The 18422-nt window shown below is 46.7% G+C and overlaps 1 protein-coding gene across 4 annotated transcripts in view; it reads left to right on the top strand.

Moving 5' to 3' along the window:
* SPTBN1 (spectrin beta, non-erythrocytic 1) overlaps positions 1-18422 on the top strand; it is a 197665-nt gene that overhangs the window by 119211 nt on the left and 60032 nt on the right. For all 4 annotated transcript variants that reach the window (XM_045979662.1, XM_045979663.1, XM_045979664.1 and 1 more), the window contains 2 exons: positions 6848-6999; positions 16289-16462. In XM_045979662.1, coding sequence (XP_045835618.1) covers positions 6848-6999; positions 16289-16462 — 326 coding nt within the window. The remainder of the gene's footprint in view (positions 1-6847; positions 7000-16288; positions 16463-18422) is intronic.

Raw genomic sequence — 18422 nt, 5'->3', positions numbered from 1 at the left:
AAGATGGGTAAGAATGAGAAAGGCGTGAGGAACTTCAGTAATTGTTGAAAGATGGGACCTGAAACCATCCTAATTATAGTGAGCTTTTTCTTCCAAACACCCAGAAATACATCTTGAAATGATTGTCCTGGTAGCTGATCCTGTATTATTTTGTAATATCTTTTGTTATTTTTGGCTTTCCATTTTGTTTCCCCAGCTAGACTAACTAGTTTATTGAGGGCGGGGGACCTTGACTTAGACATAGAGTTCTACATATAGTAGGTGCTTTGTAAATACTCGAGCTTATTAACACTCTCAACTTCAGATTAGCTCTTACCAGACAGCTATAATACTGTCCATTTAAATAATTCAGCCATTCATGGGGCTGTGTTCATGGGACGCTTGCTCCATCGCCTCCTTTTGATTTCTTCTCAGCTTCCATCCTCATTTCTCAGTTCCTACTGTGAACCCACATCTACACCTACCGTAGCTATCAGTCTATCCAGAGAAAAATTGCACATTGCCACCTTTTCCTTAAGATAGGCCACCACTGTTTTAGCATAATTGAAGAGGATCCTGGTAAGAAAATATTCTTGGGTTATACCAGCAGGTTCAGACTATTTGAAAAGTAGAAGAAAGATCTTCTCTCTGCAGCCAGGTATAAATCTAGTCTTTGAGGGGTCATTTGTCAGTTCCTGTTTCTGTGTTTCCTTTATTTTCCATCCAGAAATGTTCCATGCCTTCGGGCCTTTCTTCGCCCCTGGCTCCCATTCCCTTTCATAGCCAGAATTGTGGCATATGGTGAACGTGGTTGTGTTTAGCACTCTGTGCATGCGGTGTTGCCAAGAGATGCGATACAATCATTTCCATCGCACAATGCCCTTCTGTTCATCAACGCTATTTCTATCTCCTTTAGCTTAACTTACGCTAACATGGTGTTCATTTTTCCAATTACAGCGGATTTTCCAGAGTAAATACATGTTGAAGCATTAGTTTTCCGGTATTGATGATGGTCATTCCCTCAAAAGCACAGCAGTCAGTTATGTGCTTTGAAGGGGATGAAGATGGAGAGTATATTCACAGCTTTTTGCCACTCACTCAAGGTTGGGTTTTCTCTTCTGCTGCTCAGTGGTTCTCACTTTCCAGGTGCCTGGCTAATTTTTCTCTAAGCCTGTGGTGCCAAAGAATTAGCTGGAGGGATCTTAACACCTGGAGCCACTCCTGGTTCCTAGGTTTTCGGGGTTCTGAGGACATTTTGGTAGAATTAGTGGGTCTTGGAAGCTAATTTTGAGAGTAGCTTTAGTCTTTCCTGACTCCCACTCCTGCACTGACACATAGACTCCCGGGCCCCCTCCCACTGGTTCCTTCTGCCCTTCACCTGCTTCCCCATGTTACTGTCTCTGGGCTGCTAGCACTGTGGGTGCCTCAGCTCCTGCCTTCCATTGGGCAGTTGTGTCCTCAAGTAACATCTTGGTTTCTACTCTGCCTACCACACTGTACCACACTGTACCACTCATTGTGAAGAGGGGTCAGTGAGGAACTTTTGAACCTGAAGGCCCTCATGTGGAGGAGTGGGGAGATCCATATTCTCTGTGACTCTGTAGGTGGAGTGAGCCTTGCTGGGCCATAGAGACATATCTAGACTGGACAGAGACACTGTCCAGTAGTTGGAGTTACCTAGTGATGGAGCAGACCCTTTCACAAAATAAGTACTTCGGTTCGGATGGAGAGGTGGTGGGTGATTCTAGATCTCGTATCATGGATACCTGTTGGGTTTTGTGTTTTAATGCCATGCTAGGGGGCATTATTGCATCGTGGTTGAGAACCCAGGCTTTGGAGCCAGCCTGCCTGCAAAGTTACTAATTCTGCCAGTGGAAGTAGCTGTGGGGACTATAAAGCGCATAGATACCTACCTAGGACATAGTAAGTCTCGGTGATGACATTGTTATCTTAAGAAAGAACGAACAAGCTGTTTTCTTTTAGTAAGACTGTTAACAACCTACGGCCATGTCCACACACATAGTTTCCCCCTTTCTGGGATTTTTAAATAGCCGGCCCAGGTACAGTAGCAGGGATGTTTTTGCTTTTTTTTTTTTTTTTTTTTTTTAAGATTTTATTTATTTATTTGACAGAGATCACAGGTAGGCAGAGAGGCAGCCAGGGAGAGAGGAAGGGAAGCAGGCTCCCCGCTGAGCAGAGAGCCAGATGTGGGGCTCGATCCCAGGACCCTGGGATCATGGCCTGAGCCGAAAGCAGAGGCTTTAACCCGCTGAGCCACCCAGGGGCCCCGGGATGTTTTTGCTTTTGAAAGAGTGTTGTTTTAGAGGACTTCTAGAGCCTTGTTCCACCCTGTGAGCATGTGGCTCCGGGATCCTGGATCTCAGCTGGTTTGAACGGAGAACGCCGCTCTGCTGGCCCAGAGTAGAAGGAGCTGATTTAGTGAGCATTTACAACACGCCAGTGCTTTGTGCTTCACCTCCTCATCCAGGGCTAGAGGGACCTTAGGTCAGTCTATAAATGAATACAGTGTGGAGGGGGAGGGGCATGGACTGGCACAGCTGAGAGGTGCTTACCAGGACCGTGGAGGTGCCTGTTCCTGGAAGGCAGCACTTCCCAGGTTATGGGCAGGGCTGTGGTGGTTGAGGGAGGGAGGAACAGGGAACCTGCTCCAGGGTCAGGCTCAACCATGTCAACTTCTTGGGAGCATGACTTGGCCCAAGGGGCAGAAATGCCCACTACCATACTGGGCCAGAGAGCCTCCTACGCCTGTAGTTGTCCTGGAGGCTGAGGCATTGGCAGCTGCTACTGTTCTTTCTTGCAAAGAAGTAATAAGTGCTTTGTGGGATGAGTGGGGTTGAAGGTACAGAGATTTTTTCTGCCGCGGCCAGCATGTAGACCATCAGGATCCCAAAGCCTTAGATGTGAGCTAAGAGAGTAATGAATGAACAACACCCCCAACTCGCGCATGTCTCTGTGTCTCTCTGGGAAGTGCAGTTTGAGACACTACGGATGCCAGTTCTTTTGGTGGAAGCCAGAATGTCTATACCAGGATTTCCCAGCCTGGGCACCACTGACATTTTGAGCTGGATAATTCTTGTGGGGACTGTCCGTGCACTGTAGGATGTTTACCAGATCCCTGGCCTCTACCCACTAGATGCCAGTGTAGCACCCATCCCCCCAGGCACGATAGTCAGTGTCACCAGACTGCTACATGTCCTAAGGGGAGGTGAGAACCACTGGTCTAAATAACCAAATCAGGGGCGCCTGTGTGGCTCAGTGGGTTAAAGCCTCTGCCTTCGGCTCAGGTCATGGTCCCAGGGTCCTGGGATTGAGCCCCGCATCCGGCTCTCTGCTCAGCAAGGAGCCTGCTTCCTCCCCTCTCTCTCTCTCTGCCTGTCTCTCTGCCTACTTGTGATCTCTGTCAAATAAATAAATAAACTCTTAAAATAAATAAATAAGTCACCAAGTCAGTATGGAGTTTGTAAGGGCTCCTATTTCTTGTTAATCAGGTTTGCCTCATCCTGGCAGAACTGGAAGTGGGCTCTCCTTTCTTGGCTCCTCCCACCACTTCCTTGCACAATTCTGGCACAGTGACAGCAGCTCGGGCTTGGAAACATGCCTTTGGACTGTCTTCCATCGTCTGTGCCAACGGCCTCCTGCTCCTTCTCAGGCAGGCGTCTGGTTATGAGTGCAGGGGTGATGTCATTGTGCCTTCCCAGGAAGGGTGGAACAAAGGACAGAGTCCCCAAGGACATGCCGCCTCATCCTCAGCTAGGCTGCTGGGTAGATTTTTTTTCTCTCCCTTTCCCTGGCTCAGGCCTCAGAAATGTTTGTTTTACACCAAGCCATCCATTGTAAGAGGACACACTAAGCTGACTGGACTTTGTGTGTCACTGCTGAGCCCATTTCCTGCCCCTAGTGTGCCATGAGAGAGTTGGTTCTGGTCCAGTCTGGTCCAGTCCTTGGATGGAATCTTCCTTGCCTTTTCCAGTGCGTGGTGTGAGATGGAAGAACTTAGGTCTTATGTGACTTCTCTGGCACGCTTACATGACCTGGGGCCTGCTCATAGGCTGTGTAGGGAACATAAAAGAAAGCAGGAGTAAGGACAAGAAAGCAAGCTCTTGTTGCTCTCCTTTTATTTTTGTTCAGGTTCTTCTCTCCCTTCTTCCTGGAGTTTCTGGGGACCTGAGGAGCCCTCTTTACACAGATCCTCAGGCTGTGTGGAACAGTTTTATTTCCCCTCAGTGCTCTGCTCTACCAGTGGCCTCTCTGCCTCCTCCTGGGGGAGGAGAGTCAGGGCTGGGCTGTAACTCTCAGAACTGGGTGCTGGGGGAATGCACTGACGGTCTTTGGAAGCAAATCGCTGGAATCCCCTCATAAAGGAGCCTGTTGATTCAGAACCTAGAAGAAGCCAGGAGTGTTTCTATAATGTGAGATTCACCCAAAGGAGTGACAGTTGGCTGAGGAACACCTTTTGTGCTTGTTTATTTAGAAATACCATAATCCAAGCAGATTTTCGTTTTGATCTTGTTCCTTGATAGGCTGGGTGTGGTACTGACTTTGAGCCCAGACCCTTTAATAAAAGCCTCGATACCCATCAAGGGCTTTATTTTTTTTTTATTTTTTTTTTAAAAGATTTTATTTATTTATTTATTTGATAGACAGAGATCACAAGCAGGCAGAGAGGCAGGCAGAGAGAGAGAGGAGGAAGCAGGCTCCCCGCTGAGCAGAGAGCCCGATGTGGGGCTCGATCCCAGGACCTTGGGATCATGACCTGAGCCGAAGGCAGAGGCTTTAACCCACTGAGCCACCCAGGCACCCCATCAAGGGCTTTATTAAAGACATTTCTAACTCTAGTGTAGCACATAAAATGTATTTAAAAAAAATTAGTTGACCCTAAATACATCTGAACCAGGAGTTACTTGCCATCTGTGAAGTGTACTTAGGAGAAGCTTAATATCTTCGTATTGTGTTCTGGACCTCCTCTTTCAAAACACCCAACTTTCAGCCCAAAAATGCATCTCCTTGTGTCAGTGTCATGAAGTCGCCGTCCATCATGATGATTGTGTGATTAATAATGCATGTGATCGTCTCTCTGTGACTTCTCATGATGTTACTGGTACAGCTCCTTTTTCATCCACACTGTGCCCCTTACTACCTATTTCTCATTTCCTCAGTCCTGCCCTTTCTGATCCTTTGTCTGTTTTGGGTTGGCCTTTGTCCCAGGGGAAGGCCCTCTTTTCCTCTGGACAGACTGTTCATTTAGAGAAAGGCTAAGCTTACCGCAGCAGGTGGCCAGCTGTCTCACCTGCCAAGCTCTCCACAGTCCAGGCTCACCTGCTGTGGGCTCTGCCTGACTCCCTCCCTGTGCTGGGGTAGCTGGGAGCCTTCCAGGAGAGACCTCCCACGATGCCCTGGCCCGCCTGGGAGCCTGGCACCTCTGGGCCACTAGTACATGCCTGTAAGCAAAGGTTGCTTTTGAGTTGTCACCCAGTAGTGGTGAAACACATAAAACATTTTGGGGATCTGCTTTCTTTTTTGTAGTTAATGCATACGCATTTGGGTGGGTTTGGGCTTAACACTGGGAGGAATAGATCTTGAAGGGTCTTTAAGGCACGCATTCATGCTGAAGAACCAGAAGTGGGGTGAATAGCTGACAAAGGGTATATCTGTAGGAAACAGTGAGTACGAATGAGTACAGGGCACATTCTGTGTTTCCCTGTTGAAGGTTTCGGCAGCCTGCATTTAGAACATCCTTCAGAGGCAAGAAGTTAGGAAGCCTCTTTGTACGGATGTGAAAGGCCAGTTCTGGGCAGGTGTGTCTAGAGTTTTAGGCTTTGAATTGGACAGAACTTGATCACTGATGCTTGAAAAACTACTGATTCCTAGATGACTTCATTATTCTACTACCGTACTTTAGACCATAAGCTATCAGTTGCCTTTTCAGTGAATGGTTAAAGTTTGGAGATCACAGCTATCCACCCATCTTATGGAAGGGAACCCTGAACCCAGGATTTCAGCACATTTTTGGCAAAACCTTGGGCCCAGGCTCTGCTCTCCCAGTGCCCAGCCGGATCTCTTTGCATCTCACTGTGTTGCCTGCCACTTTCTCTGTTGTTCATGGGGGCATGGGACTTGGCAAGTAAGAGTGTCATTACAAATTGAGGTCATGGGGCGCCTCGGTGTCTCGTTGTTAAGCATCTGCCTTAGGCTTGGGTCGTGATCCCGGGGTTCTGGGATAGAGCCCTGCATCAGGCTCCCTGCTTGGTGGGAAGCCTGCTTCTCCCTCTCCCATTCTCTCCGCTGATGTTCCCTGTTCTCGCTGTGTCTCTGGCAAATAAATAAATAAAATCTTGGGTGGGGGGGAAACAAATCGAGATCATGAGTGAATCCATCTTCTGATCTTTTGTACAAGAGGGAAGCAATTTCCTACAGTCTCCTTAGCTTTTCTACCCCGCATCCCTCCATATACTGTGTACTTCTCTAACACATGCCTTTTGGAGGACTGATCATAGATGCAGCGTATACATTAGAAACTTTACCAAACATTAGGCTGCTGGGCAGGGCTACACAGGCCCCCCCTGTGATCCTACTGTATCCTCTGGCCTCTTCATCAGAGAGCAAAGAAAATGAAATGAATGAAAGCAAGGATATGCTACTGATGGTACGTCTAGGGGCTTGGATGTGTTCAAGGGTTGTGTGGTTACAATATTCCTGAAGAGTAGATCATGCTTAAGAGTAGCTAAGTTGAGGTCTCATTAGAGTTTAGTTTTCCTGTTCTTCCTTTGGGGTCTTGTGACCCAGCTAGCACATAGCTGCTGCCGCCGTGCTATAGCTGATGGTAAAGGGAGCTCTCTTCTGCTTGCAGATGAACGCGAAGCCGTGCAGAAGAAGACCTTCACCAAGTGGGTCAATTCCCACCTGGCCCGAGTGTCCTGCCGGATCACAGACCTCTACACTGACCTTCGAGATGGACGGATGCTCATCAAGCTGCTGGAAGTCCTCTCCGGAGAGAGGCTGGTAAGTGGGACTGTTTCTAAGTGACTTGCACCATACGTCAGAGAATGTTTTTGCAAAATCAAGTGTGGGCTTCTTCCTGATGAATTTTGCAGTTAATGATTGATGTTTTTGAGAAGGATAATCTTCATAAGTGAGATGAGCGTGTTGGAAAAAGCTCCTGTGTACCGTTGTGAGTCTAGGTGATGTTCTTGAACTGTAATTAAACGGCCTCGTTCTGGTAATTTGTGAAGTTACTACCCTTGGTCTGAAAGATCTTGGCTGGTGTCCCCTGTTAAACAGGGCCCAGTGCTGGAAATTGAAGGGCCAGACTCGGGCACTGGCTCCAAGATGAATCTCTCTCCCACGAGGTCATGGAATAATTTTAAATCTGTTTCTTACAGGTTCTCTGGAAAATCTGAGCTGCCGTTACAAGGTGGCAAGAATTGAATTCAGTAGTCTCTGGTGTTTTTTGCCTTCTTCCTTGCATACTTTTAATTTTGGGGGTGGAGGGAGAGGCTGGTGTTTTGTCATCTCCTTGGAAACATAGAGCTTCTGATCAGTTCATTGTGTCTTTTTGGGCAGGGAAATTGCCAGCCTACACTGAAAATTCTGTCCCCATTCTGTTTCCCAGAGCTGTTGTGGCTGTCTCGGATGTGACTTTTGTTTATGAACCTTAAAGCAGTCCCTGTAACTGACCCAACAGGTTTTGTCTGGTCTTGGTTTGAAAATAGGTGCTAAATTGTACCAGAGCATATGTAGTTCCGTAGGTGGTAGTGGGACTGAGCCAAACGGTGACACCTAGGGATAGAGCCCCACATCTGTAGTGATATCACTGGGAAACTATGACGCCGCTGGTTGGCAGGACTGCCAGAAAGCCTTATTTTTAACTTGAGCTCCACCTGGTAACTCGACAGCCCCACGGGTCTGTATACAGACCGACCGACACACCTCCGACCACAGGCAAGGGGCTGCCCTGTTACTAGCCAACCAACAGAACTGCCTCTTGACCCTGGGTGAAAACAGTGTTTCCTCCCTCCCTGCCCCTCTGTTCAAGAGCAGAATCCTATAAAAGTTGGCGAGGCCCCATCTCATCTGTAGTGAGTTTTGTCTCTGCTCTTGGTTCCCCAAGCATGCAGGTCTTACTACCTCATCCTCTTTGAGAGTTTTGGGTCAAGCTAAACAAACTCAAAAAATAAAGGAGGCTTATTCCCAAGACCAAGATGGCTGCCCTGAAGGTAGTTTTTGTTTTGTTTTGTTTTTTAAGATTTTATTAATTTATTTGGCAAACAGAGATCACAAGTAGGCAGAGAGAGAGAGGAGGAAACAGGCTCTCTGCTAGGCATTGAGCCCGATGCAGGGCTCAATCCCAGGATCTTGTCATTTATTGCATTTTGTTTTGTTTTTGTTTTTTGTTTTTTTTTTTTGAAGTGTGTCTTGTGTGAGAACCTAGGGTAAAATTATTGTGATATGTACCTTTAAATTTAATTTTTAGGTTTTTTTGGTTTGTTTTTTTGTTTTTAAAGATTTTATTTTTAAGTAACCTCTACACCCAACGTGGGGCTCAAACATAGATCAAGTTGCATGCTCTACTGACTGAGCCAACCAAGTGCCCCTAAGTTTAATTTTTGTAAGCAGACTTTTCCCCATACTTCTCAACTCCTTTTTTTCTTCTTAAATATTTAGCCTAGTGTGATTATTTATTGATTTTATTTTGCTTGTTTTTGAAAATGACTGAAAAAAATCATTTAAATATCATGTGGTTAGAAATTAATTTGAACATTTATTTTGGTTCCAGTAGGGTCCAGTCTTCCAGGCTGTAGGGAGCAAAGTGTTCACCTTTGAAGGTCCATAATTCTTTAATATGAAGAAGATTGTGTCTTGATAACGTCCACATAACAAATGGGATCAGTCCCATTGCCTTTATTCTGAACAGGGTAACAAAATCTTTAGTAGAGAAAAAGAAAGCAACTAGCAAAGCATAATTCTTAGTCATGTGCAGATCCCTCCCACTCCTCTCTTTATTTGCTCTTAAAAAATATATAGATAGATAGATAGATAGATACCTATATGTATGTATATATAAATTTAAAAAAAATTTTTTTAAGGCACCCAGAGACCTAGAAGAGTAGGGTGGGAGGAACATAGGATGGGCACCATCTCCAACCTCTTAGGCAGTGAGTGCCAGAAATTGTGTTTAGCAATAACATACTACTTTGTGAACCCCCAGAAAGTGCCTTCACTTCTTTCATTATTCATTCCTCACAGCCAACCCTGATTATAGGCAGTCTGATTAATCTTCTTATTCCAAAAATAAGGATACTAGAGATAGTGACCTAAAGCTCTTATTCATTTAGACTGAAGATTTTCAGCCCCTTTAGCCCTGTGGTTTATTTGGTTCATGGAACTTTCTGGAGGGGACACAAACTATTCTCTGCTGTTGGCAGTGGAGGCTGCAGGGATTCCAGTTAGAGACCATCCCTGTAGGAGATGACCTCCCTGAGGGCTTATCCCAAAGGATCCTTGCATATTCAGAGTATGAAACTAATGAGACGGTTAGAGCTTCCAGGCCTGGGTAAATTCTTGTCCACAGCTAAATGCCTATGGTCAGATAGCATTCGGTCAGCTCTAGACTTTCTGCACCAGTGATCCCAAACCCTGTGTGGCATAAACATTTGCCTTCCATCTAGACCTGTGTCTCCGTATTTTAGCCCCATGCCTTGCCATCAGCTTGGCAGTATATAACAGATGAATGTCTGAAGAACTAGAATATCTGTTTACGTTATTAATAAATTCTTGGAGTCAGGTAATCCTTTTTTACAGAGGAGGAAATTTGTGATTTTTACTAAGTTCAAAGAAACATTAGCTTAACGACCCAGACGATTCCACCCTAACCCCATCCCCATCTCGGTAGAATTTGAGTTACATTTGAACATGTTTTAAGTAGACATTTGGGTCATCAGGACACTTGATTCTGCTGTAGTGGGAACGTCAGAAGGCAGAAATCCCCTTCTGTGGTCCTGGCTCGGATAGGATCTGTGTCTGGAGATGTCCCTGTGTTTGCTTTAAGTTATCTCAGTCTGTGGAGCAATGAGGAAACTTTGAAGCTGAGCCAGGAAGCTTTTCTCGTACTTGAGTGGGCTTGGGTTGTTGACTAAAAAAAAACATTTTTTCCCCAATATCTTCCTCCGAAATTACAATGGACTGTAATTCTTCATAAAGGTGTTGCTTTAAAATTCCCTTAAAAAAATATAGACCCACCCTTGACTTCCGCGGTCAACTGAGCAGATCAAAGCTGTGACCACAGAACCTGTGTCAGTCACTTTGTCATTGGTCCCAGATCCCAGGGCCTTGGGAATAATATTGTCAGGCTTGGACTTTGGGGGTGAGGTGGAGCCCACAGGTCACAACCCAGGTTTGAGGCTTGCCTGTGCCTGCCCCCTTTCCTTTGTGGGCCTCAGAAGTGAAGAATGGTTCTAAGTAAGGCCACCAGTTTTCTGCCTTGTTCCTGCCAGATAGAGCACTCACCTCTGACCCAGAGAGGACAAGGTTTTCTGAATACTCTACCCTCACCCCCCAGAGCACTCACCTATGACCCAGAGAAGACAGGGTTTTCTGAACACCTCTGCCCTTCCGCCCAATTCCTGCCATTTCCAGTTGCAGATGGCACTGGTTTTTGCTTGCCTGTTGTTTTCCTGGTATTCTGTCTTGCCTGTTAATCAGTGTCAAAGAAGAGATATCAACAACGGGATTTTTCTTTTCTTTGGCACCATTAATGCCGAAACAGGCTGAGCTAGGTGGGGAAGATGGATTTACCACAAGATTTGTTAAGCCTTAAATCCCATTTTGAACTGCACTGGGGGAGTTTTACATAAAGCCTTTGTTAGGAGGCCACAGAGTCTTGCTGTTGTGTGTCATATCATTTGTTTAGGAGAACTTTGTTTTGAACAATCAGCCAGAGAAGAACACCCCCCCTCCATTAAATTGCAGTCAAATTTAAATGCAGAAAGTGAATTAATAGGGATAGATATGCACGATCAAGTACCAAGTGAATGGTCCCAGAGCCCTAAAGTTCAGAAGGGGCAACAAGCCTTCTGGATGGCAAGTGGGTGGGGTTTCAGCAGGATCCAGAAGGGAGGTGTTCAGGGGTGGATGGTGGAGAAGGTAAAAGTCGGGCGTCTGCTCGGAGGGGAGTGAGGAGCACATTTGGCGGTGGCTGTCAGGAAGGAACTGGGGCGGGACGTATCCCAACTAACTTGGAGGGTTTTTGGAAAGAGTGATGATGGTAACTTGAGCATGCCTTGCTTAGACTGTCATGTCCACAATGTCACTGAGTCCTCACAGTCTAATGAGGTGGACAGTTAAACGTTATGGAAGAAATAGGCAGAGGTGACCAGGATCTTGCCCAGGGCCGGTGTCACTAGCAAGTTACAGAACCTGGACTCCAGTCCACTCTCCTGCTTGTTGGTGCCCTCCTGTCCTGCTGAGCCCTGCTGAAGGAAAATATTTATTGGGAGAGGTCCCAGCCAGTGAAGGAAACAGGCAGGACCTAATGGAGCACAGTGTATTACTATTTAATTTTAATTGGACAAGGATCGTTTATACTCATTAATGATCAAAACTTGGCAGGGGACTTAGTGTGAAGTGAGTTTGGCTATGTATTGTACTGGAGGAGGTTTTGAAATAGTGCTTCCCATCCTACCATCTGAATTAAGTAGAGCCGTGTGAGTGAGTGTGTGTGTGTGTGTGTGTTCAAACTATTTTTGATTAAAAGGCAAAGGTAAGCAAGTGTCTTGTCACATTGGTATGTGGAGACCAGTTAGTGTCTTTCCTCCCATTTCCTCTTTAACGGAGCAAGGAATCAGTGGGTATGTTGAGAATTGACCTTGCACGTTAGTAAGCCTTCCACTCTCCAACACATCCATTATATTTTATAGCTGGAAGTGACTTTGGTGACCACTAAGTTAGATCCCTTCATTTCACAAGTACTGAGAGTCAGAAAAAGTGGCCAGCCGGGCCATCCAGCTAGTGTGTAGCAGGTAGAGTCCTAGAGTCAGCCTCGCCCGCTTCCCAGGGCTGTTGCTCTGTTACCCAGCAACCCTTGGAGAGCTCTTGTTCCAGGTGGCTTCAAGGTGACTTGGGACACACAATAAAGAAAATCTGAGGGAGTGAGGATTCCAGGGTGAAACAGTGTGGCCCAGCCCCCAGGGGGCCTACCAAAATACCCTGCCAGACATCCTCCCCTGTGTCTTCCTTCTTTATTCAGGGAGGCCAGATTGCTCTAGGAAACATCTGTGTTCTCTTTGCTGTCTCTAAGCTCTGACAGAAGCCCTGTCATTGTGATTATTCTGTAGTTCTGCAGATCCTGACACCCTGCAGGGGAGAAGAGACTCAGACTCAAGGATGGGCAGGCAGTGGAGGCAGAATGGTGGACCGAGAACCATCCAGTTCCTTTGTTGCTTTCTAAAGACACTGGGTCCACTCGGGTGCATTTGCCCAAGGCCACACTGCTTCTCAGAGGCAGGGCTGGGACAAGTCGTTCAATAAGCCATGGGAATCGTGTTGTCAGGAGCTAGAGGTGGTTCTTTAGCTCTGTAATTTCCATTCCTTCTTTGGAATCTGAAAATAGATGGGTCTGGGGTGAGGCTTAGGGTAGACCTGTGCTTGATGGAGATTTGGGACCAGAAGGGACAGAAGGGACCTTGGGAAGGGAAACAGGAAAAGTGCTTGCAAGAGCAGGGAAGCTTGTTAAAATGATTTAAAGGAGGATTTGTAAAAATGGGGCATTTCCTCAGAGGAGCGGTTCTGCTGCGGCCACCACAGCTGCCACTCATTTCTGCGTCCCACGTGGGTCTGGGATCGAGCATCTTTCCACATGAATGCGTTTCAGACTGACCCATCAGATGGGACCTCCAGGACAGAAAGGCTCATGTTTTGGTGGGGATGCACCAGCATCACAGTGAAAATTTGACAGTAATCAATGGAGACAGGATAGGAAATGCTCCTTTTCTTGGCAGAATCAGCTGCTCTTGGGGCGTCACCCCGAGAAAGTGTTTATTACTGAGGACTGCACCCCTCCCCCTAGTTCCATTGTGTTTAGTTTTCTCCATTGTTAACTCTTTTCCTTTTAAGAGGACGGAAGTTTAGTAATATAAAAATAGCACTTAAAAAAAAAAAAAGAAAAGAAAACTATCTGCCAGATGGAACTGAGTCTGTTTCCTTTCACGTGGAAATGTGCACCACTCTTGGTTCTTGCTGTAGCAGGAAGAGCGTGCGCTCTGGAGTCCCTGCCGGCCGCGCAGGGACTAGCGGTGTGGATTACTCCCGTCCGTCCAACAGTGTCTCAGTGAAGTGGCAGTTATTTGACGGTCTTTCTGTGAGGACTGAATGTGATGACCATCATCAAGCACCCTCACAAAGGTGAGGGCAGTCAGGGCAGCCAAGAATGTTCAGATTTGGGGGCTCTGCCATTTTAACGACCAGTGTGTTTCAAGGTATAGCTCTGTGAGATCACTCATACTTCCTAAAATTTCCTGTCATCATTGCTCCCTAAACTTGCCCAGCTCTTATGCCCCAGAACAGGATAAAAGTGCCGAGGGCAAACCCAACAGGAGACCGGGCAGCTGGTATTCCTGAGTTTTCATCTTGGCTCTTACCACCCTCCTCCTGTGCTACCAGCAAGTCCCGTAACCTCACCGTGTCTTGTCTGTTCTTTTGGCGTAGAAGGCGGGAACGGGCCACTGCTGATGAGTGAGCTTCAACGGAGATGGAAGGTGGGGAAGGGTTTGATAAACAAGAGGGCGGCAGAGTGAGTGAGGTGATAGGTGCACGTGCTCATTGTTCCCATGCACGACTTTGTCCAGCTTGAAGTAGTAGCTACAGCGCAGTAATCAGATTTAAAATGTCTGTAAATCATGTTTCTCGGACTTGTTTCCTAACAAGCTTTGAACCACAGAGTTCTTATTGTATGTAGAAGCCCCAAATGTCTGGTTTGGGTATTTTCACATCCTTTCCCCTCCCTCGGGACACCGCCCAGCCACATTTTTCTCTACCGCTTTTTCTTTTCATTTGAGTCTAGAATTTAATTTGGGGTGTCGGGATAGAAGAGTGGTGTTATCACCATCGCGCTTTGGAGGCACAGTGGCTCCTGGTTTTGAGCTTGCCTTTCAATTGTAGTATGTCAACTTCTAAGGTTCGTAGTGGGGAAGTTCTGTCTAGAGTCTAAATATTTCCTGTTTTCTCCAGAGAGGTGTATTATATCTAAGCACAGGGAGAGATGGGAGCGCACCTTTTCTTGTTTTAAGTAGAATTGTTGGGAGGAAAAGACTTGTGTCCTTTGCTGGTAGAGAGACACTTTGTGTGTTTGAGAACGCCATAATGATTAGTTTACCATTTCATTTACGTAACAGCCCTTTGAGATGATTATTGGTATTCTAACCAGTTTATGGGTAAACAATTGAGACGTAAGGATCTGCTTTGCTAGAAAGTGGTGAAATTGTAACTTGAATATAAGGCATTTCAGTAGCACAGTTGTCTTCTGTGTTGAATTTCCAACAGAAGCATATTGCACAGGGCTGGTTTGCTCATGTTTGATGACTGAAAAGATAAAAGGCCGTGAGCAGCAGGGAAATTTTAGAGAAAGGGAGTTCCTCACCCCCCCCAATCTTGGATTGATTTTGGGGGAGAATTGCAAAAAAAAAAGGAGTGATTGCTGAAACATCCCTTTTTTCCCCCTGCCTTTTAGAAGTTCATGAGGTTTATTTGGTTTTTTAACCATTTGAAGGAGTCTGATCATTTACCTGAAGAGGTTTGTCTAAATTCCACCCCCCTCCCCGCCACCCGCACTTCCTTCCTGTGTCTCATGCCCTGGTGTTTCCAATGGTTGGTGCTTTTCGGGGACTTGAGTTGCAACTGGGTTTGCAGGGAACCATCCATATAGCTCATCTGGCGTGGCCAGTTGCATCCCCTGGGGTCCCTGCGATGTGGCATTCATGCAGGGAAATGGACCTTTATCATCATCCTGGCCCACTCCTTGTACCCATATCGGTGTGAAATGGAACATAGGTTCCTCTAAGATACTATAGAGAGCGAATAGAGGCTTGGAAGGTCTTGTGTGTTTGTGATTGAGTTTTTCAACATCAAGTCTGAAATAACAGTGGTTATACCTGATGGAGCTTGGGAAGAGACCAGCAGTCCCCTTATCTACTCCCTATTCCCTTCCTCCTCCCTGTAGCCCCTCCTGATTCCATCCACACTGTTTCTCTCATCCTCCGTTAGAAAATGACCTTTGCTACCCGGGTACTTCGAGGCACACTTGGGGACTGTGTGCTACAGTTAGTAGAATGGCCTTGTCCTTATTGCTCTGCAGGCCTTGGTACCAAGACAGTTTGGGTTTGAAACAGCACATGTCGGTGGGCCCCTGTCTCCCTAGTCAGGTGCACAGTCATTGAAAAGAGATGAGAGGGAAAGGCCCTGGGACAGCTGGAAGCATCATCAGCCTGAGGTGCAGCCCAGGCTAGCGGGGGCTGTGCTGGGAAATGAGAAAGAGGGAAGGCCAGAGCCAGGCAGTGGAGACATGAGCTTGCTCTAGACCCAGTAGATGATGGAGACCCACGGAGAATTTCCTGTGTGTGTGTGTGCCTTGATCTTTTGCTTCGTTTATTCAAAATGTTCACCTTCCCAGAGCTTCTTGGGTTGGATAGAACTGGGTAAAAAGAAGAGACATTGGGGTATTCAAATTACATTGCTCTCATACTGCCTTTTCCTTTATCCTTCTCAGTGAGTCACACCCTTTCTCTCAGCCCTCCACATCACCCTCATGAAACTGCCACTGGAAATTCTAATTTGGTAGTGTGTCCCCTTTTCATTTGGAGCCAGCCTTAGGAAACAACCCAGACCTGCAGGTAGCAAACCTGTTTTTATGTTTCAAGCAGTCAGGAAAGTCTCAGGGGTGTTCTGCCCTGCATCTGCAGAAAGCTCTGTGGGTGGCAGCAGTGGGCTCTGAATCCTTCAGGGAGACTGGGTTCCTTTCTCTCTAACCTTCCAGCTTCTGTGCTCATGTCTAAACTGTGTCCCCTGCATGACTGAACAAACCTCTGAAGAGGGATCCCTGTCCCTTAAGTAAACTTTTCTCTGGTAAGGATGTTCGGTAAACACTGTCCTTGTACTGAGTGAGCACACACGTGTTTGAAGGTTTTGGTGTGGGGAGGAGAGTGCTGCATGAACGGGCCCATGGGAACTCTGGGCAGTAGCTCCCAGCCTATCTCCACCCCGTTACATGGTCTGTTTCTGCCTTCTGCTCCCCCGATTCTAGCCTAAACCCACCAAGGGACGAATGCGCATCCACTGTCTGGAGAATGTGGACAAGGCCCTTCAGTTCCTGAAGGAGCAGAGAGTCCATCTTGAGAACATGGGCTCCCATGACATCGTGGATGGGAACCACCGGCTGACCCTCGGCCTCATCTGGACTATCATCCTGCGCTTCCAGGTAAGGACACGTGGCCGCAGGATTCACCCTTCTTCCTGGGTACGGCGTGCTAGTGAAACGGCATCCCAGAGCCAGGTGTGTGGAGCTGGGTGTCAATTCAGCCCCCATCGGTATTTGGCAGCTCCCACATCCTCCCTTAGTTTTGCCGGCCCCTGAAAAGTGCCCTTGTCAGATAAGGGGGTTTCTGGGCTGCAGCCTGCCCACTGCTCTAAACGCCTGGTGTCTGCCCCTCGACTTTCAGGAGCAAAGATACAAGGACGTCTAGGTTGGTGCTAGGTTGCTGGCACTAGACTGACTGAACTTTGCCGCACTGTAGCATGGATCCTGGAGTATTTTTAGGGGACGCTGTTGAGGATTATGACACGGGGTGGGGGGGCTCCATTTTCACTTTCTCATTCTCCTTTGGATGTGAGGAGGCAGTTTTCAGGGGAAATGTGCAAGAGCCTTATGCTTGTTTGAATTGATGACAATTTTATGGGTTTGTTATACTCGAGGGGAAGGCTCTAAGTATAGAAGTACTCTAAGCCAGAAGGTACTCCAAGGTCATTCTGTCTGCCTCAAAGTGAGGAAAGGAAGGAGTCTTATCCAGGATTACAGAACCAGTCAGGGCAGCAGTGCTTGCTTCTGACCCTTTAAGAGAGAGCCCAGAATTTCAGCCCAGTGGAGCACCTCTGGCCTGGTCACTGGCTCTTTCTCCAGGCAGTGCTTCCTGCTCCTGCTTTTCAATTAGAATTGAAATGCCGGAAACACTTCTTACCAAAGCGTCAGGTTACTCTGCAAACAAATGTCCTAACAGTCCTGTCTCCTGGGTGGCTCTGTTCTCTGTGCCTTTCCTTCCTGTTCCACCCCTTTGATATAAAGTCCGATTGATTTTTCTGGCTAAATAAAAGTCTCACCAAAAAAGGGCAGAAACGGAAATCAAATTTTAGCTCTTTGTATTCTTGGTAAAACTCTGAAGTCAGCCTGTAGCCAATCGTTTTTTTTTCCCCGTTTCCCCAGGGGAACGGGTTTGAGTTAACAGTGTTCTGGTGGGTCGGTGGGAGGAGGGGTAGGAGCTGAAACAGAGCTGTCCTGAGAAACTCCCTGAGTGGGTGTGGTTCCTTGGAGGCCTGGGGAAAGCTTTTTAGTAATTCAGAATCCCTGGGTGGCAGTCCCAGTGATTCCAGTTAAGAAGTTCTGAAGAGGGAGCCACTATTGAAGATGAAATTATGAATGGAGTTAATTATAACCATCAGTGACTCTTATTTTACAAACAGAACTCTTATGTAGGTTTCTGTCAGTTCCTAAATGATTTGAAAATGGAGTGAATACCATTAGTAGGACCCTCCTTGAGCTTTCCCTCCGTTTTGTAAAGTAAAAAGTTCTCTTTCTCTTGCCTTTGGCCTGTGGTAATCAGAGCATGGAAGGGCATCCTGATGGTGGCCTCTTTTCACACCGGGTCATTGCCCACATTGGCGAGCTGGCACACGCAGCCCTTTCCAAGATTCTCAGCATGAATTGGGTTGAGTCATTGACTAATTAGCTTCCTGACAGCTTGCCTTTTTCTGTAATTGAACTTGTAAATGCTGATAGGTACTTTCTCTTTCCTTTAAGGCAAGAAACATAGGCTGCTGATGTCACTGCATGGCCTGCAGTGTTGGTGTCTTACGGACCTAGCTTCCTCCGTCCAGCAGCTGTATTAAATCCCTACTCATTCCACAGATAGGTATTGATTCTACATCAGCCAAGGCCCAGCTCACTATCTGCTCCCTCTATGAAGCTTCTCCACGTTCCAAAGAGCTCTATCTTTCCTCCAGCTCCTGAATATACAGCCTTGTCTTACATTTCCAGTGCACACATGTTGAGTGTGCATGTGCATGTGTCTAGAGCTCTGAGGACATGGTCTGTCCTGTGTGTGCATAGGAGGAAGTGTCCATTAAGTATTAAGTATTAATTAATTAAGTGTCCATTAAGTGACATT

Source organism: Meles meles, chromosome 15 (genome assembly GCF_922984935.1).
Source record: "Meles meles chromosome 15, mMelMel3.1 paternal haplotype, whole genome shotgun sequence".
Lineage (NCBI taxonomy): Eukaryota > Metazoa > Chordata > Mammalia > Carnivora > Mustelidae > Meles > Meles meles.
This window is presented reverse-complemented; position numbering and strand designations above follow the sequence as displayed.